This window comes from Eptesicus fuscus, chromosome 3 (genome assembly GCF_027574615.1).
Source record: "Eptesicus fuscus isolate TK198812 chromosome 3, DD_ASM_mEF_20220401, whole genome shotgun sequence".
Taxonomy (NCBI): domain Eukaryota; kingdom Metazoa; phylum Chordata; class Mammalia; order Chiroptera; family Vespertilionidae; genus Eptesicus; species Eptesicus fuscus.
In genome coordinates, this window is record NC_072475.1 from 112836264 (window position 1) to 112863411 (window position 27148).

A 27148-nucleotide genomic window follows, 5' to 3' on the forward strand; every position below is an offset into this window, starting at 1 on the left:
TTTGGTAAGCCTGGCTAGAGGTTCATCAATCTTGTTTATCCTTTCAAAGGACCAGCTCTTGGTTTTGTTGATCTTTTGTATTGTTTCTTTGGTCTCTATGTCGTTAATCTCTGCTCTGATCTTTATTATTTCCTTCCTTCTGCTTACTCTGGGCTTTTCTTGTTGCTCTTTTTCTAACTCTTTGAGTTGTAGGGTTATGTAATTTATTACTATTGTTTCTTGTTTTTCGCAGTAGGCTTGTAGAGCTATGAACTTCCCTCTCAGGACTGCTTTCGCTGTGTCCCATAGATTTTGGATTGTTGTGTTTTCATTGTCATTTGTTGCCAAGATGTTTTTTATTTCTTCCTTGATGTCTCTGGTAACCCTGTCATTGTTTAATAGCATGCTGTTTAGTCTCCATGTGTTTGATTTTTTTCGATTGTTTTTATTGTAGTTGATTTCCACTTTTATGCCACTGTTATCTGAGAAGATACTTGATATGATTTCTATCTTCTTGACTTTGAAGAGACTTTGCCTATGTCCTAACATATGGTCTATCTTTGAAAATGACCCATGTGCATTTGAGAAGAATGTATATTCTGTGGCTTTGGGGTGAAATGTTATGAAGATGTTGATTAATTCCATCTCGTCTAGTGAGTCATTTAGGATTGCTGTTTCTTTGCTGATTTTTTTTGTTTAGAGGATTTGTCCAATGGTGATAGTGGGGTATTAAAGTCTCCTACTATGATTGTATTGCTGTCAATCTCTCCCTTGATATCTTCCAGGAGTTTTTTAATGTATTTTGGTGCTCCTGCATTAGGAGCGTATATGTTTACCAGAGTTATTTCTTCTTGTTGGATTGCTCCCTTTAGTATTATGAAGTGGCCTTCCTTATCTCTTGTTATGTCCTTCACTTTGAGATCTAATTTGTCAGATATAAGTATTGCTACCCCAGCTTTTTTTCATTTCCATTTGCTTGGAATACCTTTTTCCATTCCTTCACTCTCAGTCTGTATGCGTCTTTTTTTCTGAGGTGGTTTTCCTGTCGACAGCCGATATATGGGTTTTGTTTTCTTATCCAATCCATTACCCTATGTCTTTTGATTGGGGCATTCATTTAATTTACTTTAAAAGTTATTATTGATAGGTACTTATTTGTCACCATTTTTATTCTTTACCCCTTTGTTCCTTCTTCGATTCTTATTTCTTTTTTTTACAGCAGACCTTTTAGCAGTTCTTGCATTGCTGGTTTGGTGGTGATAAATTCCCTTAGTCCTTTTTTGTCTGTGAAGCTTCTGCTTTCACCCTCAATTTTGATTGATAGCCTTGCTGGGTACAGTATTCTTGGATTCAGACCCTTCCTTTGCATGACTTTGTATATTCCATTCTATTCCCTTCTGGACTGATGAGTTTCTGTTGAGAAATCAGTTGATAGTCTGATGGGGGTTCCTTTGTATGTAACTTTCTGTCTCTCTCTGTCTGCTTTTAAGATTCTTACTTTGTTGTTGGTGTTTGCCAATTTAATTATAATATGCCTTGGTGTCGGTCTTTTGGGGTTCATTTTGCTTGGGACTCTGTGAGCATCTTGGATTTGTGTGGGTTTTTTCTTCCTTATATCTGGGAAGTTTTCTGTCATTATTTCTTCAAATAGGTTTTCTATTCCTTTCTCAGTTTCCTCTCCTTCTGGAACCCCTGTTATGCAGATGTTGTTTTGTCTCATGTTGTCCCAAAGTTCCCTTAGGTTCTCCTCCAGTTTTCTAATTTTTTTTCTAGAAGCTGTTATACTTGGGTATTTTTTTCCATCTTGTCTTCTAGCTCACTTATGCAGTCCTCTGCTTCTTCTAGTCTATTCTTGATGCTTTCTACTGAGTTTTTTTTTTTTACAGCAGCGATGTCATTTTTCATTTCTTCTTGGTTCTTCTTCATTTCCTCTTGGCTCTTAGTCATATTGTCGATTTTGTCTTCCATTCTTTTCAGCCACCTTATGACCATTTCTCTGAATTCTTACTCTGATAGGTTGCTTGCCTCCATTTCGTTTACTTTTCTGGTGATGCCTTCTTTTCTTTCCTATGGGGGCTGTTTCTTTGTCTCCCCAAGGTCTCTCTTCTCCAGATGTCTGGTTATGTAGTTGTCTCTCTCCTTATCCCAGGCGAAATGTGACCTTTCCTTGGTGCAGTGAAGAGTTCCTTTGAATCCACCTGTTTGCGCCGATTAGGGACTGGTGTTCTGGTGCTCACAGCTGTTCAGCGTTTGCCGCTGTTGTGGAAAGTCAAGCTTCCGATAATATCCTCTTTCCCTTGCAAGATGGCGAGGTTTCCCCCTCTGAGCCCACAGCTTTGGGAGGGGACCCAGCTGCTGTGGGTGCTGCACGGTCAGGGAAACCCTGCCTAGCACCCCCCCACCTTCTCCTGGAGTTTAGCTGTCCCTTAGCTTGCTAACAAACACTCCCCATGTGAACCTCAGCTGTTCTTACTTTCTGTCCCTGGACCAGGCTCAGGACACGTCTCTATTCTGCCGCCATTTTCTTATTCCCCATAAAAGAGTTTCTTATCATCCCAGCTTTTTATTTTTTTCATTTCCATTTGTCTGATAAATATTTTTCCATCCCTTCACTTGCAGTCCATGTGATTCCCTTGTTCTGAGCTGGGTCCCTTATAGACAGCATATATATGGGTCTGTTTTTAATCCATTCAGCCACTCGATGTCTTTTGATTGGATCATTTAGTCCATTTACATTTAAAGTTATTATTGATAGTTACTTGTTTGTAGCCATTTTTATTTTATTTTTTTGTGTGGCTGTGTTGCTTCTACCCTTTTTATTTCTTCTTTTTACACCAATCCCGTTAGCATTTCTTGCATTGCTGGTTTGGTAGTGATAAACTCTTTTAGACTTTTTTTTTTTGTCTGTGAAGCTCCTTATTTCCCCTTCAATTTTGAATGATAGCCTTCCTGGATAGATTATTCTTGGATTCAGTCCCTTGCTTTGCATCACTTTGTAAATTTACTTCCATTTCTTTCTGGCCTGATGTGTTTCTGTTGAAAAATCATTTGATAATCTATTGGCAGATTCCTTGTATGTAATTTTCTGTCTCTGTCTTGTAGCCTTTAAGATTCTCTCTTTGTCCTGAACATTTGCCATTGTAATTATGACCTGTCTTGGTGTGGATCTTTGGGTTCATCTTGACTGTGACACTCTCTGCTTGTGTGACTTTTTTCTTCCCCATATTATGGATGTTTTCTGACATTATTTCTTCAAATAAGTTTTCTAAACCTTGGTACTCTTCCTGTCATCCTGGCACCTCTATTATTCATATGTTGCTTCATTTCATGTTGTCCCAAAGCTCCCTTAGACTCTCCTCCTGTCTTTTAATTTGTTTCTCCAATTACAGTTCAGTTTGGGTGTTTTTTGCTTCCCTGTCTTCAAATTTGCTTATTTGGTCCTCTGCTTCTCCTAGTCTACTGTTGAAACTTTCCATGATGCTTTTTATTGCAGCTATATCACACTTTATTTCTTCTTGATTGTTACATAAGTTTTGATTTTTTTCATCCATCTGGTTTATGAACAGTATGATCCTTAATCTGATTTCTTTTTCTGACCTATTGCATGCCTCCATTTCACTTAGCTGCTTTTCGGGTGATGCCTCCTTTTCTTTCCTTGTGGGTTTCTTTGTCTTTCCATTTTTTGCTCTCACCGAAGGATCTAGGTGTTGAGTCATTCAAGGGATGCCCCTTGGGCAGCAGCAACTCCTCTGTCTGATTTTTCAGTGTCCTGTAATTTACTCAGTTAAAGTCCTTTACCTCCTTGGTTAAATGTATTCCTAGGTATCTTAATTTTGTTTGAAGACCATCCTTACCTTCAACTGGGGAGACCTTGGATACCTCCCAGGACCCTATAACCACAACGCCTCAGGACCAGCTGCCTTAGCTGAGAACCCACAAAGTCTGAGACCCAGACTCCCTGGCCACAGATGTCTAAAATATTTGTCCAGGGGGAGACAAGGTGGCATCTGAATATGCGGTCGGGTCCTGGGTCTTCTCACACAGCAGAGAGAAGGAACAACTGGATTGAATAACAGCCACCTGGAATTGGCGTATATAACATAGGTGGTGAGGCAATATATGGACAGAAATGTCAGAGATTGCTTGGAGAGAGGTGATATCTGGGATCCAGGCTGGAGGGAGAAATGCACGCAGCAAGGACTAGAATCTCAAGGGAGACTGTGCCCCACCAAATCCATCGCCGTTGGGGTCATTGTAGCTTTTGAATGTGGAAGGGGGTCAACAGGGCTGCTGGCAGAGGGGAACTCTACATATAAGCCCACAGCCATGGGACACTGTGCCCAGAAAGGCAGCCTGAAGTTTTATACCGGCTGCACAGTGCCAGAGGGGAGAAAGATGCGATTTGGTGCAGTCCCTTTGTCTTTTAACTTCCTTGCTTGCTAAGCCCAGTACATAGGATCTTCCACTGAAAAACACTCACTGAGACTGCAGGGGAAAGTTGTTTTTGTGGAAACTGGGGATCAGAATAAGGAGATAGGAGCAGGAAACCAGCTCTGGGTCAGTCCATATCTCCAACCTAATATTAAATGAGGCATGGAAAGAAGAGTTTAAACACTGGGTCAAGGGGCCATTTGGTCCTGGAAACTAATCCAGAAACAACACGACCCAGGGGTTGTGTCAGAAATTGACTGTGGTGTAAATACAACTGAAGGCAGGCAGAGAAACAAAGTTAGCAGAGAGATTCCGCCTTCTTGAAAAGAAGGTTGTGGCTTATGACACATAGGAGCAGTGGATTTCAGGGAACTTCAACACTGTGCTGACTACCTGACAGGAAACAGACCTGGCAGGCAGAGCAGTAGAGAGGGGTCTTAAAACAGCCCCTATGGCCAAAACTGGTTTGGCTCAGTGGATAGAGCATCAACCTGTGGACTGAAAAGGTCCCAGGTTCAATTCTGGTCAAGGGCACATACCTTGGTTGCAGGCACATCCCCAGTAGGGGGCATGCAGGAGGCAGCTTATCAATGTTTCTCTCTCATCGATGTTTCTAACTCTCTATCTCTTCCCCTTCCTCTCTGTAAAAAATCAACAGACAAACAAACAAACAAACAAACAAAAAAACAGCCCCTATGGGTCATTGAAGCCTCACTGAAGTGAACAACCTTCATTACTTCACATTTTTATTTTTTCATCTTATTTAAGAAACTAATATTTTTCTTTTTTATCACTTTATTTTACTTTTATTATTATATTTTTAATTTTTATTATTCTATTATATTACCTTTTAAAAAACTTTTATTTTATTGTTTCCTTTATTTTATTTCTTTGGATTAGTGTTCTACATTCTATTTTTATTTTAGCATTATTTTATTCTATCTCAATCTTTATGCCAACACTTTCTTCCTTACTTTTACCCTTTTTGGTCCTGTTTCTCTCACCCTGTTCCTGCTTTAGTTTTGCTCTATTATTTCTTTTGTCTGCTTGTTAACAATTGATCTTACTCATATATCTAATTTCCTCTCCCCTGCTCCAAGTCCATGCACACTTCTCTCTTTCTTCACTAGAAAATTTTTTCTTTCCTTTTTTCCATTTTCTTTCTTTTTGTCTTATTGTTGTTGTTTGTTTGATTGTTTGTTAGTTTGTTTTTCTGTGGTTTTTTTTTTTTTTTGCTTCTGTTTTTCCTCTCCTCGCATGTTCTCATCATCTACTAATAGCTTAATTAGTTTCAATCACCAAATCAGGCCTATCTACTCTCTAGTCTCCTTTTCCAAAAATTGATAAATACATACATAGATAGAATAAAGAAGGGGAAAATAATTATATATATACATGTATATATTTTACTTTTTTTCTTATACACTCATTCTCTTTCTACCTTCTATATACTAAGTTGTGGCCATTTCCCCATTCATTCAATTCTTTGACCTTATGTTCTAGAAGTAAGCTCTGCCTCTTCAGATTCTTCTGGGTATTTCTTGTTTGGATGTTTGTTGTTTGCATTTTCTGGAATAGTTGTTGGTTTTTTGGAGTTTTATCCTCATATACATATATTTTCCCCCTCCTTTTTTCTTTTTTCTTTTCTCTCTTACATTTTTTCTTTTTATTAATATTATGTTTGCACTCTTTTCTTTCCCCCAATTCTATTTTCTCTGGTGGTCACCTTTATTTGTGGTTATTGGTATTGTGAATACATTTGTGTTTGGTGCCCTGTGTGTTTTTTCTTGTCATGTTGTATTTAGTGCCTTTAAGTCCATGCAGGGGAGAGAGAGCTACATAACCAGACACCCTGAGAGGAGCAAACATGGTAGATAAAGAAACAGCCCCCATACGAAAGAAAAGTATGAATCACCAGAAAAGGAAGTAAACAAAATAGAGGGAAGCAATTTGTCAGAGAAAGAATTCAGAGCAATGGTCATAGGATGTTGAAAAGGATGGAAGAGAAATTCAATAATATGTGTAAGAATCCAGAGGAAATGAAGAAGAACCAAGAAGAAATGAAGAATGAAATTTCTGCAATAAAGAAGACAATAGAAAGCATCAACAGTAGACTAGAAGAAGGGGAGGCAAGCATCACAGAGCTAGAAGACAAGGTAGGAAAAAAATACCCAAGCAGAGCAGGAAATGGAAAAAATACTTAAAAATCAGGAGGAGAGCCTAAGGGAACTTTGGGACAACACAAAAGGAAAGAACATCTGTGTAATAGGCAGACCAGAAGGAGAGGAAAATGAGCAAGGATTAGAAAACTTGTTAGAAGAAATAATGACAAAAAACTTCCCTGATATTGGGAAGAAAAACAAACACTAGTCCAAGAAGCTCAGAGTCCCAAATAAGATAAAGCCAAAAAGACCGACACCAAGATGCATTATAATTAAACTAGGGCTCAGTGCATGAATTCCTACACCTTGAAGAAACTCTGGACCATGAGGCTGCAATGGGCAAAGGGGTGGGTCTTGGCCCATCCTCTGCACCCCCACCTGGCCATCCTGCCATAGACCCTGGTCCCTTGTCTGCTGGCAGTCCCACTCCTGCTGCCACTGCTCCCATGCGCTGATGGCACCAGACCCACTCACACCCACTGATGGTGTGGAGTGATTGGGGCCAGTGCCAGCAGCGAAGGCACGCGGGGTCAGCCCCAGCAGTGGGTGCAAGCTGGGCTGGCACTGGCAGTGGGTGCAAGTGGCGGCTCCGCTGCTAGCCACGAGTGCAAGAGGGGCTGGTACCGGCAGCAGGTGTGAATGCTTGGTGGGACCATGGTGCACGGGAGCAAAGAATTTTCAGTAACCACCAGAGGCTCGCTCCAATGACACCCCGCTCACCTGTTCCACCATCCCACCACGGCTGTTGCCCACCATGTTCCACACATAACCACTCGTGGTCAGCGCTTGTCATAGTGACCGGTTGTTAGGTCATTCCAATTGTTCTGTCTTTTGGTCTATTTGCATATTAGCCTTTTATTATATTGGATTGGCAAAAAACAATGAGAAAGTAAGAATCTTAAAGGTTGCCAGAGAGAGATAGAAAGTTACCTACAAGGGATCTCTCATCAGACTATCAACTGATTTCTCAACAGAAACACATCAGGACAGAAAGGAATGGAATGAAATATACAAAGTCATGCAAAGCAAATATCTGAATCCAATAATACTGTACCCAGCAAGGCTATCAATCAAAGTTGAGGGTAAAATCAGGAGCTTCACAGACAAAAAAGAACTAAGGGAGTTTATTACCACCAAACCAGCAATGCAAGAAATGCTAAAGGGTCAACTGTAAAAAGAATAAATAGGAAGGGAAGAAGGAACAAAGGCAAAAAGAATAAAAATTGCACTTGTATGAATGCATATTAGCATAACCAATGGACAGAGACACTGGGGCTGTAGGGGCTTTCCCAGTATGGGAATGGCTGGGGGGTGGTGGTCAATTGGGAATATAGGAGACATATATAAAACTTTAAACAATATAATATTATATAAAAAAAGAACAAAATTTGTGACAAGTACCTATAAATAATAACTTTAAATGTAAATGGATTAAATGCCCCAATCAAAAGACATAGGGTAGCTGAATGGATAAGAAAACATGAGCCATATATCTGCCCTCTACAGAAAGCCCATCTCACAACAAAGGATTCAAAGACTGATGGTGAAGGGATGGGAAAAGGTTTTTCCAGCAAATGGTTATTAAAAAAACCTGGGGTAGCAATACTTATATCTGCCAAATTAGATCTCAAAGTAAAGGCTATAACAAGAGATAAGGAAGGCCACTTCATAATACTAAAGGGAGCAACTGAACAACAAGATATAACTCTGGTAAACATGTATGGACCCAATACAGGGGCATCCACATACATAAAAAAACTTCTGGAAGAAATCAAGGGAGAGATTGACAGCAATACAGTCATAGTAGGGGACTTTAATACCCCACTAACACCACTGGATAAATTCTCTAAACAAAAAATCAGCAAAGAAACATCAATCCTAAATGACTTACTATATCAGATGGAATTAATTGACATCTTCAGAACATTTCACCCCAAAGCCACAGAATATATGTTATTCTCAAGTGCACATGGGACATTTTCAAAGATAGACCACATATTGGGGCATAGGCAAACTCTCTTCAAATTCAAGAAGATAGAAATCATATCAAGCATGTTCTCAAATCACAATGGCATAAAATTAGAAATCAACTATAATAAAAAATGAAAAAAATCAAAGACCTGGAGGCTAAATATCATACTATTAAACAATGAATGGGTTAACAAAGAGATCAAAGAAGAGATAAAAAGCATCATGACAAAAAAACAACAATGAGAACACAACAATCCAAAATCTATAGGACAAAGTGAAAGCAGTCTTGAGAGGGATGTTCATAGCTCTATAGGCCTACCTCATAAAACAAGAAAACATGTAATAAATTATCTAACCCTACAACTCAAAGATTTAGAAAGAGAGAAACAGGAAAAACCCAGTATAAGCAGAAAGAAGGAAATAATAAAGATCAGAGTGGAAATAAATGATACAGAGACCAAAAAACAAACAAACAAAAGACCAACAAACAAACAACTCAAAGATCAACAAAACCAAGAGCTGGTTCTTTAAAAGGATAAACAAGATTGATGAAATTCTAGCCAGGCTCACCAAGAAGCAAAGACAGAGGACCCAAATTAACAATATCAGAAATGAAAGAGGTGACGTAACAACCGATCCCACAGAAATACAAAGAATTATGAAAAAATACTATGAAAACTCTATTCCAACAAAATGGACAACCTAGAGGAAATGGACATATTCCTAGAAAAATACAAGCTCCCAAAACGCAATCAGGAACAATAAAAAAAACCTGAAAAGGCCATTAACCACCAAAGAAATTGCAGCAGTAATTAATATCTTCCTGCAAACAAAAGCCCTGGTCTGGACGGCTTTACAGGGGAATTCTATCAAGCATCCAAAGAAAACCTAAAACTATCCTCCTCAGACTATTCCAAAAAACTCAAGAGGAAAGTACACTTCCAAGCTCTTTCTATGAAGCCAGCATTACCCTAATTCCAAAACCAGATAAAGACACCACACAAAAAAGAGAACTACAAGCTAATATCCTTGATGAACATAGATGCTAAAATCTTCAACAAAATTCTAGCATATCAAATCCAGCATTACAAAGATCATACATCATAACCAAGTAGGATTTATTCCAGGGATGCAAGCATGGTACAGTATCTGTAAATCAATAAACGTGATACATCACATAAACAAATTGAGAGACAAAAATCACATAATAATATCAATCAAAGCAGAAAAAGCATTTCACAAAATCCAACACCCTTTCTTGATAAAAATTCTCAGCAAAGTGGGAATAGAGTGATCATATTTCAACATAATAAAAGCCATATATGACAAACCTGCAGCCAACATCATACTCAATGGGCAAAAACTATACTCATTTCCCCTAAGAATAGGAACAAGACAGGATTGCCAACTTTATTTTTTAAATAAAGTTATCGTTTTTTATTTATTTATTCCTTTCAGAGAGGAAGACAGAGGGATAGAGAGATAGAAACATCAATGATAAGAGAGAATCATTCATCGGCTGCCTCCTGCCTGCCCCTCACTGGGAATTGAGCCCGCAACCCAGGCATGTGCCCTTGGCCAGAATCGAACCCAGGACCCTTTAGTCCCCTGGCCAACACCCTATCCACTGAGCCAAACCAGCGAGGGCCAGGAGTGCCCACTTTCACCACACCTGTTCAATATAGTACTGGAAGTGCTAGCCATAGCGATCAGACAAGAAGAAGAAATAAAAGTTATCCAAATTGGAAAAGAAGAAGTAAAACTGTCCTTATTCACTGATGATATGATACTGTACTTAGAAAACCCCAAAGACTCCATGAAAAAAACTACTAGACCTAATAAATGAATTCAGCAATGTAGCAGGATGCAAAATTAACATCCAGAAATCTATGGCCTTGTTATACACCAATAATGAACACACAGAAAGGGAAAATAAAAAAACAAAACAACCCCCCCCCCCGACACACACACAAATCCCATTTACCATTGCACCAAAAAAGTAAGGTACCTAGGAATAAACTTAACTAAGTAGGTAAAAGACTACAGGACGCTGAAGAAAGAGATAGAGGAAGACATAAACAAATGGAAGAACATACTATGTTCACGGATTGGTAGAATCAACATCATTAAAATCTCCATACTACCCAAAGCAATCTACACATTCTATGCAATACCAATTAAAATACCAAAAGCATATTTCAAAGACCTACAGCAAACTCTCCAAAAATTTATCTGGAGTAAAAAAAAGACACCGAATAGCTGCAGCAATCTTGAGAAAGGAGAATAACGTAGGAGGGCTCTCAATACCAGATATCAAGCTATATTACAAAGGCACCATTCTCAAAACTGCTTGGTACTGGCAAAAGAACAGACATATGGACCAATGGAACTGAACAGAGAACTTAGAGATCGACCTAAGCCATTATGCTCAATTGATATTTGTCAAAGGAGGTAAGTGCATACAATGCAGTCATAACAGTATCTTCAATAATTGGTGTTGGGAAAATTGGACAGATACATGCAAAAAAAATGAAACTAGACCACCAATTTACACTATACACAGAAATAAACTCAAAATAGATAAATGACTTAAACGTAAGATGGGAAACCATAAAAATCTTAGAAGACTCCATATGCAGCACAATTGCAGACATATGTAGTAGCAATATTTTTACTGATACAGCTCCTAGGGCAATAGAAACTAATGAGAAAATAAACAAATGGGACTACATCAAAATAAAAAGCTTCTGCACAACAAAAGAAACCTTCAACAAAACAACAAGAAAACCCACTGCATGGGAGAACATATTTGTCATTGCTATTTCAGATGAAGGTTTAATCTCCAAAATTTACAGAGAACTCATACAACTTAACTAATGGAATATAAATGATCCAATCAAAAAAATGGGAAAAGGACTTAAATAAACACTTTTTGAAAGAGGACATATAGAATGCCCAGAGACATATGAAAACATGCTCAAAGTCACTAATCATTTGAGAGATGCAAATCAAAACCAACAATGAGATACCATCTCACACCTGTCAGAATGGCTATCATCAACAAATGACAAGTGCTGGCAAGGATGTGGAGAAAAGGAAACCCTCATGCACTGCTGGTGGGAATGCAGACTGGTGCAGCCACTGTTGAAGACATTATGGAGTTTCCTCAAAAAATTAAAAATTGAACTCCCATTTGACCCAGTAATCCCTCTTCTAGGACTATATCCCAAGAAACCAGAAACACCAATCAGAAAAGATATATGCGCCCCTATGTTCATAACAGCACAATTTACTATAGCTATGATTTGGAAACAACCTACGTGCCCATCAGCAGATGAGTGGATAAAAAACTATGGTACACCTACACAATGGAATACTACTCCAGTATAAAAAAGAATGATTTTTTACCATTTGCAACAGCATGGATGGAACTGGAGAGCATTATGCTAAGTGAAATAAGCCCGTTGGAGAAAGATAAATATCACATGATCTCACTCATATGTGGGATATAATGATCAACAGAAGTTGATGAACAAAAATAGATCCAGAGACAAATGACATGGGAGGTGGGGGGCTTATAGAGCAACCAAAGGACTTGTATGCACGCATAATAGCATAAACAATGGACACAGACACTGGGGCGGTGGTTGCTTGCCCTGGGTGGGAATGGTTGGTGGGGTTGGGAGGTCAATCGGGGAAAAAGGAGACATATGTGAAACTTTAGACAATAAAAAAAGGCATAGATTCCTGGGTGTTAATTTTGCATTCTGCTACATTGCTGAATTCATTGATTAGTTCTAGAATTTTTCTGATGGAATCTTTGGGGTTTTTGATGTACAATATCATCTCATCTGCGAATAATGACAGTTTTACTTCTTCTTTTACAAATTTGACAGTTTATTTCTTCTTCTTGTCTGATTGCTATGGCAAGCACTTCCAGTACTACGTTGAACAGGAGTATTGAAAGTGGGCATTCCTGTCTTATTCCTGTTCTTAGGGGAAATGGTTTTAGTTTTCGCCCATGGATTATGAGGTTTGCTATAGGTTTGTCATCTAAGGCTTTTATTATGATGAGGTATGATCCCTCTATTCCCACTTTGATGAGAGATTTTACCAGGAAAGTGTGTTGGATTTTGTGAAATGCTTTTTCTGCTTTGATTGATATGATTATGTGATTTTTGTCTCTCAATTTGTTTATGTGATGTATCACGTTTATTGATTTGCAGATATTTTATTATCCTTGCATCCCCAGAATAAATCCCACTTGGTCTTGGCGTATGATCTTTCTAATTTAATTCTGGATCTGATTTGCTAGAATTTTGTTGAGGATTTTACCATCTGTGTTCATCAGTGATGTTGGCCTTTAATTCTCATTCTTTCTAGTGTTTTTATGTGGTTTTGGTATTAGTGTAATGCTGGCTTCATAGAAATAGCTTCAAAGTGTGCCTTCCTCTTGATTTTTTTGGAATAGTCTGAGAAGAATAGGCTTTAGTTCTTCTTTGAATGTTTGGTAAAACTCCCCTGTGTAGCTTTCTAGCCCCAGGCTATTGTTTGCTGTAAGTTTTTTTTTAAGTTAATAAATCTTTATTGTTCAGATTATTACAATAATTTCTCCTTTTCCTTCCCATAGCTCCCCTCCACCCAGTTCCCACCCCACCCTCTGCCCTTACCTCCCCCCCACTGTCCTCATCCATAGGTATACGATTTTTGTCCAGTCTCTTCCCGCACCCCCACACCCCCTTAACCCCTGAGAGTTGTCAGTCCACTCCCATTCTATGCCCTTGATTCAATTATATTCACCAGTTTATTCTGTACATCATATTTTTAATTCACTTGGTTTTTAGATTCACTTGTTGATAGATATGTATTTGTTGTTCATAATTTTTATCTTAACTTTTTTCTTCTTCCTATTCTTAAAGAATACCTTTCAGCAGCCTATCTAATAATAGACAAATATGCAAATTGACCATACCTCCGACACACCCACAAGCCACACCCACCATCCAGTCAGAGCAAGTATGCAAATTAACCCAAACCAAGATGGCTACAGCCACAAAGAGCAAGGTTTCCTAGGTAACAGAGGAAGCCAAGCTTTCTGCCTGCCCTTGCCAGGCCTAAGCCTCCACTCAAGCTACAAAGTTTCAATTATAGAAGGTAAACAAATTCAAACAAATGGCGGCAGAATGGAGCTTGAGAGAGCAGGCCAGGGTTGCCGCCGGCAACAGGGGAAGCAAAGCTTTCCGCACACCCTGGCCGGGCCCACCTGCTTAAGGCGACAAAGTTTCAATTATAACCCCAACACAAATGGCTGCGGGCCTTGGAGGGAGCCCCAGGCTTGGCTCCGCTCCAGGCTACAAAGTTTCAATTGTAGAAGGAAAATAAATTCCAGATACCAGGGCCTCCGCTTGCATTGCCAGCGGGCATGGCCAGCCTGCAAACCACCACAGGCCCCTCGCTCAGGCTGCCCTACGCCCCAAGGGAACCCACCCTGATCAGGGACACCCTTCAGGGCAAACCAGCTGGCCCCCACCCATGCAACAGGCCTCTATCCTATCTAATAAAAGAGTACTATGCAGATTGATCATCACTGCAACACACAATATAGCTGCCCCCATGTGGTCAAAGATCCTGCCCCCATGTGGACACAAGATGGCCACCACAAGATGGCCAGAAGGAGAGGGCAGTTGGGAGGCACCCGGCCTGCAAGGGAGGGCAGTTGTGAGGGACCAGGCCTGCAAGGGAGGGCAGTTGGAGGTGATCAACCCTGCAGGAGAGGGCAGTTAGGGCTAACCAGGCCAGCAGAGGAGGGAAGTTGGGGGCAAACAGGCTGGCAGCAGAGTGGTTAGGGGGTGATCAGGCTGGCAGGCAGAAGTGGTTAGGGGCAATCAGGAAGGCAGGCAGGCAAGCAGTTGGGAGCCAGCAGTCCTGGATTGTGAGAGGGATGTCTGACTGCCCGTTTAGGCCCAATCCCACTGGGATCGGGCCTAAACGGGCAGTCGGACATCCTTTGAGGGGTCCCAGATTGGAGAGGGTACAGGCTGGGCTGAGGGACAACCCCCCTCCATGCACAAATTTCGTGCACCGGGCCTCTAGTTTCATATAATACTGGTTTGGTGGTGATGAACTCCTTTAGTTTTTTCTTATCTGTGAAGTTCTTTATCTGCCCTTCAGTTCTGAATGATAACTTTTCTGGGTAGAGTAATCTTGGTTGTAGGTTCTTGCTATTCATCACTTTGAATATTTCTTGCTACTCCCATCTGGCCTGCATAGTTTCTGTTGAGAAATCAGCTGACAATCGTATGGGTGCTCCCTTGTAGGTAATTAACTGTTTTTCTCTTGCTGCTTTTAATATTCTAGCTTTGTATTTTGCCCTTGGCATTTTAATTGTAATGTGTCTTGGTGTGGTCCTCCTTGGTTTCCTCTTGTTTGGAGTTCTCTGCACTTCCTGGACTTGTAAGTCTATTTCTTTCACCAGGTGGGGGAAGTTTTCAGTCATTATTTTTTCAAATAGGTTTTCAGTATCTTGCTCTCTCTCTTCTTCTGGCACCCCCATAATTCTGATGTTGGTATGCTTGAAGTTGTCCCAGAGGCTTCTTACACTATCTTCAAATTTTTAGATTCTTTTTTCTTTTTGCTTTTCCAGTTGAGTGTTTTTTTGCTTCTTTGTATTTCAAATCTTTGAGTTGATTCTTGCATTCCTCTAGTCTGCTGTTGGGTCTCTGTATAATGTTTTTTATTTCAGTCAGTGTATGCTTAATTTCTAGTTGGTCCTTTTTCATATCCTCAAGGGTCTGGCAAAATTTATCAGCCTTTTCTAGGAAATTCTTGAAAAACCTTATAACTGTGGTTTTGAATTCTATATTCAGTCATTTATTTTCCTCTATTTCTTTCATTTGTGATCTGTTACTTTGTCTCCAGATTTTTGGGGCTTTCCTGAGTTGGCAGGGTAGCTTTGTGTGCTAGATGTCCTATATGGCGCAGTGGCTCAGCCTCCCCAGTCACCTGAGGTGGAAACTCTTGGTGCACCCCTTTGTGGTCTGTGTGTACAGCCTTGTTTTAGTTAAGTCTTGATTGTTGTTGGTACCACTGGGAGGATTTGACCTCAAGGCCAACTGGCTGTGTGTATCAGCTGTGTCTATGCCAGGAGACCTGTGCTGGAGACAGCCTTATAGGACCAGACCTGCAAAATTGCAAAAGCCTCTGTGCTCAGCTTGGATGGGGCAGAGTCTCAGGGTTGAGCAGACAGTCTTGGCTTCCCGTCAGCCCTGTCCTTGCACACGCGCCTCCAGATCTCTGCCTTCCACGGCTCCCCTGAGTTTCTGCCTGACAGTCCAGATTCCCCCAGGCTTGTCTGGAACTGGGGTTCAGTGCAGTCAAAACTGGGGTTTAGTGCAGTCAGGAGTTTCCGACTCGTTTGCGCTAGGGAGAGCTAGCAGCAACCTCAGCAGTCAGTCTTCTCTGCGCGCATTCGCACACGCGCGTCTCCAGACCCTTGCCCGCCACAGCTTCCTTGAGTCTCCGAGACTCTGTTTGCCTTTCTCTCTACCTGACAGTCCAGACTCCCCCCATATGAGCCTGGGTCCATGGCGATTCGACCAGAACTGGGGTTCAATGCAGTCGGAGGCTTCCTTCCCTCTCCCGCCAGAGAATGCCAGCCAGGCACTCAGCCTCCCTTTCTTCCTGTGTTCGTGTCTCTATACCTCAGTCCATTGCAGCTCCTCTAATTCTCTGTGTGATTTCCTCTTTCCTTCTAGTTGTAGAATTTTCACTCAGCCAGCTTTCCTGTGGTTCTGGATGATGTCCGTTCTGTCGTTTAGTTGTAGTTTTGAAATTGTTGTGTGAGGCAGCAGTTTAGGTGTTTATGTATACCACCATCTTGGTTTCTTCTAGAGCGGAGATGAAATTCAAATCACATTTCGGAGCCCAGTGGGGCCACAAGCCTGTGGAGGTAGAGCATTTGCTGTAAGTTTTTGATGTCTGCTTCAATTTACTTTTAGTTATTGGCCTTGTGCGATTTTTTTTTATTCTTCTTGATTGAGTTTTGGAAGGTTGTATTTTTCTAGGAATATGTCCATTTCTTCTGGGTTATTTAGTTTTTTTGAAATAGAATTGTTCATAATATTTCTTTACGATCTTTTGTATTTCTGTGGGGTCTGTTGTTATTTTGCCTCTTTCATTTCTGATTTTGTTTATTTGGTCCTCTCTCTTTGCTTCTTGGTGAGCCTGGCTAGATGTTCATCAATCTTGTTTATCCTTTCAAAGAACCAGCTCTTTGTTTCATTAATTTTATGTGTGTTTTTTTTTTCCCCTCTATGCCATGTATTTCTGCTCTGATCTTTATTATCTTCTTCCTTCTGCACACTCTGGGTTTTTCTTGTTGCTCTCTTTCTAATTCTTCAAGTTGTAGAATTTATGACCAGATTTTTTTTTTTTTTTTTTTGAGATAGGCCTGTAATGCTATGAACTTCCCTCTCAGCATTACTTTCTCTTTGTCCCATAGGTTTTGGATTGTTGTGTTTTCATTTTCATTCATTTCCAGGATGTTTTTAATTTCTTCTTTGATCTCTGGTAACCAATTAATTGTTTAATAATATGCTATTCAGTCTCCAAGTGTTTGAATGTTTGATTGTTTTTTATTGTAGTTGATTTTTAATATTATGCCATTGTGGGCTGAGAAGATGCTTGATATGATTTCAATCTTCTTGAATTTGGGGAAACTTTAACTGTGACCGAATATGTGGTCTATCTTTGAAAATGTCTGATGTGTACATGAGAAGAATGTGTATTCTGTAGCTTTTGGGTGAAATGTTCTGAATATGTCAATTAAGTTTATTTGTTTTAGTGAGTCTTTTATGATTGCTGTTTCTTTGCTGATTTTTTGTCCAGAGGATTTATCCATTGATTTCAGTGGGGTATTAAAATCCCCTACTATGATCCTATTGCTGTGAATCCCTCCCTTTAGATCTTCCAGAATTTATTTTTATGTATTTGGGTGCTCCTGCATTTGGTGCATATATGTTTAATAGAGATATTTCCTCTTGTTGTATCCATATCTTTAGTATAATGCAGTGGCTTTCTTTATCTCTTTTTATGTCCTTTACTTTGAAGTCTATTTTGTCAGATATAAGTATTGCTACCCCAGCTTTTTTTTTTCATTTCCACTTGCCTGAAAAGATATTTTTCCATCCCTTCACTTTCAGCCTCTGTGAGTCTCTTATTCTGCGGTGGGTCGCTTGTAGACAGCATATATATGGGTCATGTTTTCTTGTCCATTCAGCTACTGGATGTCTTTTGATTGGAGCATTTGGGCCATTTATGTTTAAAGTTATTATTGATAGGTACTTGTTTGTAACATTTTTATTTTTTGTGCCAATGTTCTTTCTTCCCTTTCCCCCTTTCTTTTATAACAGTCCCTTTTAGCATTTCTTGAATTACTGGTTTTGTAGTGATAAACTCCCTTAGCATTTTTTTTTTTTTTTTGGTCTGTGAAGCTCCTTATTTCCCCTTCAATTTTGAATGATTGCCTTGCTGGATAGAGTATTCTTGGATTCAGTCCCTTGTTTGCATCAATTTGTATACTTTCTTCCATTCCTTTCTGGCCTGTTTTGTTTCTGTTGAGAAATAATTTGATAAATCTAATGGAGATCCCTTGAAGGTAGCTTTCTGTCTCTCTCTCTTATAGCATTTCTCTCTTTGTGGTCAATGTTTGCCATTGTAATTATGACATGTCTTGTTGTGGGTCTTTTTGGGTTCATCCTGTTTGGGACTCCCTGTGCTTGTGTGACTCTCTGAAATCTGGGAGGTTTTCTGACATTATTTCTTCAAATAGGTTTTCTAACCCTTGCTCCTCTTCTTATTATTCTGTAACCCCAATTGTATATATGTTGCTTTGTTTCATGTTGCCCCAAAGCTCCCTTAGGCTCTCCTCCTGTCTTTTGATTTTCTTCTCCAATTGCACTTTCTCAGTGGATGAAGCTGCTATCAGGAGCTAGTTAGCTCCCAATATATTACATGTGTGACCTCTAGCTTTTAGTGACAAGACCTTTTGAGGAGTACGTGGACTCATCCTACCCAATGAATCACTTATACTGTATAAATTGAATTAATTATGTCAAGTATGGAGATATTAGATGATTAATACTCCTGAGTTATGATAATTTCATGACATGATGAAAACCCTCATGTACCCTGGGATGTATCTAATTGCATTATAGGACCAAGATGGCAAACATCGTAGCATTCACTGAGAAAGCAGCAGAGCCATGGAGTACTGTCTTGAACTTTTCAGAGAGCATAAAATGAGTTTAAAAAAAAACAAAACACCACAAAACAGCCTGCCAAACCTGAAGAATCATTACTGTTGAGCTTGAGCTCTGTGATTCTGGGGCTTTCAATGCAGGTGGGAGGCTATTCCTCAGTGAACTACATTGTCTGCTATAGGATAGAGGTGTCTGTCCTCGGAGGCAAATTTCTGTGGCTCTTGAATGTTTGGGCCAGAATCTCTACAGAGAGAAATCTGAGTATGAAGTATGTGACATTGCTGAGGGCAGAGGTGTGGTTTCTTCCTTCAAAGGTGAGCCTTTAGTTTCTTTTCTTTCTTGACAACATATCCAAATGGCACAGCTGTGGAAATAGAGACAATTCTTTTTGTCTTTTGCTTTCATTTATTATTGTTAAAAGAAGAACTGATTCAGAGTTTAAATATTGCTCTTGTTGTAGAAAGTCAGAGAGAGTCACATACTAAATTGTTTCTTGCTTCTCAATTTAAAAATCAAAATCCCTGTGAAATAATTTTAGTTCAAACTAGAGATATCAATCCCATTACACTGGTGGGGTTTGGTTGTGGAGGAAAAGTCTCCCATGTGAGTTGAGGTCCTAATTCAAGGACTGGCTTTTTGAACTTAGAAAATGTTGCTGATCTATGGTGATCTGTTTTATTCTTTATCTACAGTTCACCAGTTATACAGCTAAAGGAGACTTGTTTGAACCAATAAGATCAAAGGTTTCTTCCAGGTGGAAGATAATTTTGTGGAGTGTATTATTTTAAGACTGAGAGTCAGGATGAAACCACAGAGTTTGAAAAGCTACGGGGCTGCTTTAAGGCAGAAACAGGAAGTTGTAACTAGAAGCCATGTGAATGCCAAGCCAGCAGAATGCTCACCAAATGGCAACTTAGTGAGTGTTTACTCTGAAATCCTCTGGCAGCCGGCTATCTTGTGGGAAATCTGATAAAACAGCCCTTGCCAGGTTTTATGAGGATCCCTACACAAACGGGATGCAGAGGCAGCACGGACTCCTGGCAGGGAAGGATGAAGTTCCAACACCAGGGAGCTGTGGAGCTGCTCATCTTCAATTGTCTGCTCATCCTGACCATTTTGACCATCTGGTTATTTAAAAATCATCGTTTTCGATTCCTGCATGAGACCAGAGGAGCGATGGTGTATGGTGAGTGCAACCCCTGCAGGGCTGATGGGAAGCCTGTGGCTTGGGAAACTGGAGACTCCTGCTCAGGTGGCTGAGTGCCAAAGCTGGAGGAAATGCCCCCACCAAGAAGTCAGTGGAAGACCCCCCCCGCCCCCCGAGTGCACCTTGGTGGAAGGTGCTGCAGCATAAGGAATGCTCATCTCTACAGTTAGCTGCTGACAGTTGCATTGTCACCCCATAAAAGTCAGAGTCCTGTTCTCAGGAGGCACCTGGAAAGTCTGTGGAAAGGTGTGGGGCCATTGTCATGTGTGGAGTCAGACCTGGAGCTCTTTGTAAAGATAGACCTGGGGAGGATGTCTGCCCGACATGGGTACCTGGGGGCATTACAAAGTTCTAGAACTATTATCACAAAAATGTCTGAAGTAAATGCCCTACGTCAACAAGTTTTCAAGAAGAAAACTTGCAGAAACGCTCTCCACCCCCTTATGCACTAATTGTGTCAAAATCCATTTTCTTTATATGAGCAATGTTTTATCTTCTGATATATGAGTTTCTTAATGTAGTGCTTTTTATTTCTTAGCCTCATTTTGGACTTTCTAAGTTGTAATTATTGTCATTATTAGTATTATTTCCTATGTATCCTTTTTTCCAGAGTAGGGTGTGTGGAAATGCACTTGTTTAACATCTAAAACTCTTAAAGTGTTGCTTTTTCTGTGTAATTTACAATGTCATTCCTTTCAGAATAAAATGTGACAAAGATTATCCAGACTGTACTTTCATCTTTTAAAGTAAAATCCAAGCCACCAGTGGTTTAAAAACTGATCTTACTGAAGCATCCATCTTATATAAAAACTGCTGTTTGAAATTTTAACCCTGCTATTTTGCTTCTGTAAATGCTTGCTTGCTTAAATAATAAGGAAAATAAGACTACTCTCACTTCAGAGAGGCCATTAAACCTTCCCCGGACAAAATTATCAGGGCTGGCACCAGGCCAGGCCTTTGGTTGAGGTCTCAAAGTCCCAGCACATAGGGGTTCTTTAAGAACTTGCAAAAGGAGCCGGAAACACGCCATATTTGGGAGACAAAGAAGGTAAAAACATATAAATAGGGAAAATTCCTCCATGTTGGGGCCCAGAATTTGAGAGACATTTTCCTCTGGACCTGCACGTAATAAATGTAACTCCATCTCTCTAAGTATTGCTTGGTTCTTCTCTGGTTTTCTGTAACATTATTGGTTCCCTGAACCATGGAACAACTGTGCTTGGCCTTTTGGCCTCTGGTGAATGGACCAGGTTTGGGGCTTGGGGGAGCCAGATAGGCCTCCAGGAGGTGCCGCTGTGCTGATTTAGCAGAATTGAACCAGGGGACTCTGGGCGCTTCTGGACCTCAGAGGCCCAGGATCCGGCCAGCATCTGGAGAAGGTGGACGGACACTTCTGGACCTGTTGACAGAATTGGCAAGGTAGGGGCCCTGTCAGTTCAGCCCACTCCAAGTGAGTGGAAGGGGGAGCTTGATCACTTCCCTGGAAATCAAGGACTTCCTTGGGGACTAGTCAAGACCCCATTTGGTTAGGAGGACCAGGAATCAGGTGGACTGTTTAAACTCTGGGTAAATATCTGGTAGAAGTAAAAAACTTGGACTAGCTAGTATATAAATATGGGACTCTGGAGGTGAATGAAGGAATTATGAGTTTACTCTGCTGTTTGTTTGTGTGGGACTAGCCAATTTTCTACTGAGAAGGGGGACTGGACGCAGTCTTAACTCCTCTGGTAGGTTCTCACCAAGACATTGGTCGAGAATTCTGTTCTGGGGCGTGGGTGCCAGGAGCGCCCCCAAGCCCATCTGGGGAGTTGGGCATTGTTTCGTTTATCTGCTCAGCTCCAGTCTGGGCTAGTCTACTGAGAGAGTGTGAGTATGGATGTTTGTCTGTCTTGGCATAATTATCTGCTTATTATCTGGTCTGTGTGAAGCGAAAGCTACTTTGATTTATTCTGCATTTCTGTTGATTCATCTGGCTAAAACATTTGATTATTAAAGGCTGAACCCATGATGGTCTGCAAACGTCTTAAGCAGCACTGCTGCGTTATTTTTCTCAGAGATGTTTACTCTCTATCACAGTGGGAGGGAATCAGCCCATTTAGCTAATAAAAATTTCTCTCTATGTTTGTATAAGTAAGGGATTCAGTTTGCTCTGATTTGTGAATTTGCTATATTAAATTGAAATTTTAAAGTCTTAAGGTTAATTTAAAGGTATAAATTTGTGATGTTTCAAAGAACAAAGAACTTTTATTTATGGCTTTATTATCTCTTTTGGTGGTTGGAGACTTCCAGGGGCAGGGCTTACAGCTCTGCAGGGAGGAGAGATTTACAGGCCCTGTCCCTGCCTGTGACATCATAGCCCAACATGAGCCACATGAGGGGAACTAAGGCTGAAGTTATTATTAACTGTCTATAGACCCCGTTTACGTGGTTGTGTGTGTTTTGTTTGACTTGCTGTTTTCAGTTATTAGGATCCTCATAGAGGACATAACCTGGTCTTTCCCTTCCTCCCTCATCCTGATTCTGATAGCATCTGTAACTGGATTAAAGATCTTTTCTTTCAGGAGGCCCTCCAGGCTTTCAGTTCGCAAGAAATCTCCTTACACACCTTTATCCTCCTCCGCTATCTTTCCAGGCTGACTAAGAGTCATTTTCCCCCCCCCCCCCCCCACAGGTCAGACCTCAGCCTTTGAAAGGGAGGACTGCTACAGTGGTAGTCTACGGTTTTCTCCAAAACTCCCACTGTTTCTATTTCTTCCCTCTGTAGGAATTGTCTTCCTCTGACTCACAATCGGAAAGGGAGACAAGCAACTGGACTGGGGGATGGGATGGGGTGGGGAGTGAGTAGTTGTAGGGGTGGGGAGTGAGTAGTTGTACCAATCAAGAGTGGTAAAGGATGAGGATTTAAGATCCTCTAGGAGTCTATGGGGCTTAGAGTAGAAATCTATGAGGGAAAACAACAGTTACAGAAAGAAAAAAGTATCCTTAAATGTAAAAGCCTAAATATACAGGATCTCAGACCATTTGCCTTGTTTCAGGACAGAGTAAATGGTTAATGCAGAAAGGGGGGTGGGGTGTCGGCAGTTAATTATGAAGCTGGGAGAGATAGATTTTTGTTGATTTTACTGGTTGCAGACCACTCTGCTGGCATAGGGGTATGGTCCAGGTGTCTTATCAGAACTTCACTAGATTCAAGGTTGCAAGTTTTCTGCAAGCATAATTAATCTAGCTACCCTGGTGATTTAAAACTTGTTGCTAGGCAGACTCAGCCCCCAAGAGTCAGGTGAAAGAAGTGGGTGAGGGGGGCTGGATGCCCGAACTGCCTACAGTGTCCCTGGAAGAAGCTGCAGCAGCGAGAAAAGCAGGGGACAGCAGACATTTACCTCACACTAGAGCTACCCCGCTGCTGCCCGGTGAGTAATGAGTGTTTTACAACAAGCAATACAAGACTTAAGCTTTTGGCTTGTTGGCTGCAGCAGTTAAACCAGAAGCCAGTGACTGATACTAGCCTTCCTGCAGCCCCAGGAATAGAGCAGCAGGACCGGGATCCATGAAAGCAGTAGATAGAGCTAGTGAAAGCTCCCTGTTTGGAAATGTGCTGAAAGGGTTCAGTACCTGCTGCTTCTGGAAGAGGAGTGGCTGAGATCCCCTTCCAGTGCACTCCCTTGGGAGAGGCCTGGTCGCTGCTCTGTCACAAAGGGGACTGGCAGGTAGACAAAAGGCCTAATACCCAAGCCACCACCACAGAAGCGCTTTGAAATATGCAAAGCTGTTTCTAACTGCAACTCTGGCTGTTTTGGACTGGTAGCTTAAAGTCAAAGAGCAAAGGAAAGGCACTCTCCCTAGACCAGGGAGCCTTCAGGACTTTGAGATTCTCCAAGGGAGGAGGAGTCTGACTGAGGGATGGCAGAGACCCTGTTGGGTTGGAAGGACCTAAGGCCACATGTTAAACTTATAAATTATGGCTTTCTAGGCAGATGTCCAAGCCCAGTTATGTAGGGGTTAAGCTGCCTGTTTATAGCAAAACAACTTTCTCCCATGCCAGAATAAATTTTAGGGAAATTAGACAGGCTGTGTTTGTGGCTAGAAAGAAGAACTGGCCACCATGCATAGCCCTGACAGTGGCCTGCAGAAAACTGTATAATAGACTTAGATGATGCCTGCGTCTTCATGGACATGACTACAGAAAGACAAGGACAATTTTGCTTTGTGTGGGAAGGTCAAGAATAGACCTTAGTCATCTCCCTAAGATATTTGTATAGCCCTACCATGTGTCATATATGGTAGCAGAAGATTTGGCTCCCTAAGGTGGCCATAATGCCAATATTGTACTTCATTGTGTTAATAATATTGCATTAACCTTACAGATTTGAATGCAGTTGCCAAAAGGATAGGTACCCAAATCGGCAAGGAAAATACCCATCTGGTTTTGGTCTCTATTGAAAGACATTTGGCAGCCTGTATACTCTCTTGCAGGCCTGTGTGGCCATGCCCATGTCAGGTGTGGCACAAACCTCAACTTTAGGAAACTGGGGAAGGCCTGTTTGGAACAGAGGGAAGTGGTGAGTACCAGCCCTTTGTTACAGGAATTACAGACCCTGTGAGGTCCTGTGACATGTGAGACCCTGTAAAGCAATAAAGCTCCCTTAGTCCTTTCTCAGAGGGCATGTCACCCCTCCCCGAGAACATATGAAATTTTAAGGACAAGTCAAGTAGAGGGAACCCTACTACAAGGACAGCTGTAATTGTCTACTTGAATATAGACACATTTTTAATTTCTCTTTGTCATTTGAAGACAGTTATATTACTCTGAAGAATCCATCGAAAGAACTGACAAGGAAAATCAGAAGATCTTAAAGCAGGTCAGTATATATTTTTTCTTTATATAATTCCTCTGAAATTTGGCAATGCTTAATAAATCATGGCAATACATTTCTTTGCATAAATTCAATAAGACCAGTTTCTAATAGTAGTCTTATTGACCGGAAACTTTGACTGGAGTATCATATTTTAAAGAGCCCTGTTTGAACTCTGAAGACTTGAAGCCAATAAGAGTGCCAAGGAAAAGCCTGGTATCCGGCTTGGGAGCCCTGAAAATGGCTGGCACTGGAGCATCAGACCTATGCCCTACCATCACTGGTGGTTGGTCAGAGTAGAAGGGGAGCAATAAGGACACCTCTACATCCCTGCGGAACCCCACACACTCTAGGCTGCGACAAGTAGGAGGGCTACTGAGATGGGCCTTAAAACCTAGGGTGTGGGCCCAGGTGGAGTCACTGCAGGTGAGGGATTCACCTAACTCAGCAGATACTGCAGGCAGGCCAGACGGCAGCTAGATGGCTTGGCTTCCTAGCCCTACGGGGCACCCTAAGATTCAATCATGAAATTCTGGCAAAGGTAGTTAGTTACCTTTCTTGTTGTGTTTATGCAAACAATCAGGCCAAATTAAATACAATAGGTAAATTGGTCTTAATCTGGCTATTTTGATAAACATAGAGGTAATTTTGAGGAGAAAAATTCTATTTCAATAGAGGTTATTAAAACTGAAATGTTTTCTTTCCCTTCCACCGGACCATTTGTTACAGTTTTTCTCTGCCAGGTCACAAGACCACCTTTTTCTGTGCACAGGCCTCATCATCCCTTTGATAGACAGCAAGGATCTCTTGGCTCTGAGAGAAACCTCTGACTCGCCTCAGCACAAAGCAGCTACAGAAGAAATGCAACGTCCATTTTCCCTAAAAGAATTCAGAGCCAGGATCCTTGAGGTAATATATTAGGCAGTTAGACAGACATGAGCAGGGCAAGGACGATAGACCAACTAGCGATACCAGATGTAACTAAGTATTTAAGACAAGGGGCATAGCCAAAGAGGTACTCACTCAAAGTCTTAGCCCCTAGAAAAGGCTGGTAGCCTATTTGTCCAAAAGACTTGACCCCTTTGCATTTGGGTGACCTACTTGCCTCTGGGTGGTAGCAGCCACAGCTATGCTTATCGAAAAAGCAAATAAGTTAACCCTAGGGCAGTAACTAATCCTAACTGCCCCACATGAGGTTGAGGTTTTACTCCAGAACACACTAGAGCACTGGATGTCAAACACTTGAGTCACCCAGTTTCAGGCTCTCCAGTGTACAAAAGAAAAATCAGTAACAATTTATACTGATAGCAGGTATGCATTTACAATGGCTCACATACATAGTGCTATTTACAATGTAAGGGGTCTCCACAGAAGCAAGAGGGAACCGGGCCACAGATGAAGCAGCCCAGGAGGCTGCCCTAAAACCAGCGGGGCCTCTACAGATTCTGGTGACTCTTCCAGACCCTGATCTACCCAATCTAGAAAAGCTGAAATCCATAACCAGTCTTTATTCAAGTTCTTACAGGCTTTACAGTCTACCCAGGAAGCAATCCAGAAGCACATCTGAGATGCTCTGCCTGTACCAACTTCTGATCCGGTTTATCACTTCCACCCTGGTGACTCTGTTTGGGTAAAGAAATTTGCCACCTAAGGACTGACTCCTACCTGGAAAGGACCACCTCCATGGCAGTCAAGGTCAACGGAATCCCAAAATGGCTTCATCACTCCCGGCTTAAGACAGCCCAGGAAAAATAGAGTCCAGGACTTTTCGGACTCTCTAAAGATTACTCCTGGCCCTCATTTGGGCCCTTATCTTATAAGCAGGCCCACTGACTTTATTAGGCAGAAAATTAAGATTATAGTCCTCAGGGGTAAATATAACTCCCTCCCTGACAATGACTAAGAGTCAATGATTTGACTCATGTACATAAAACCAGTGGGGAATGAAGCATCCATCTTATATAAAAACTGCTGTTTGAAATTTTAACCCTGCTATTTGGCTTCTGTAAATGCTTGCTTGCTTAAATAATAAGGAAAATAAGACTACTCCCACTTTGGAGAGGCCATTAAACCTCCCCTGGACGAAGTTATCAGTGCTGGCGCCAGGCCAGGCCTCTGGTTGAGGTCTCAAGGCCCCAGCACATAGGGGCTCTTTAAAAACTTGCAAAAGGGGCTGGAAACACGCCATATTTGGGAGACAAAGAAGGTAAAAACATATAAATAGGGAAAATTCCTCCATGTTGGGGCCCAGAATTTGAGAGACATTTTCCTCTGGACCCGCGCGTA

General features: G+C 41.1%; 1 protein-coding gene across 1 annotated transcript in view; it reads left to right on the forward strand.

Annotated features, from left to right (window-relative positions):
- The first annotated feature begins 19852 nt into the window (after nt 1-19852).
- The window catches only part of SLC9A9 (solute carrier family 9 member A9), a 421347-nt gene continuing 414051 nt past the window's right edge, over nt 19853-27148 (forward strand). The window contains 1 exon segment of the mRNA XM_054710390.1: nt 19853-19988. Coding sequence (XP_054566365.1) covers nt 19853-19988 — 136 coding nt within the window.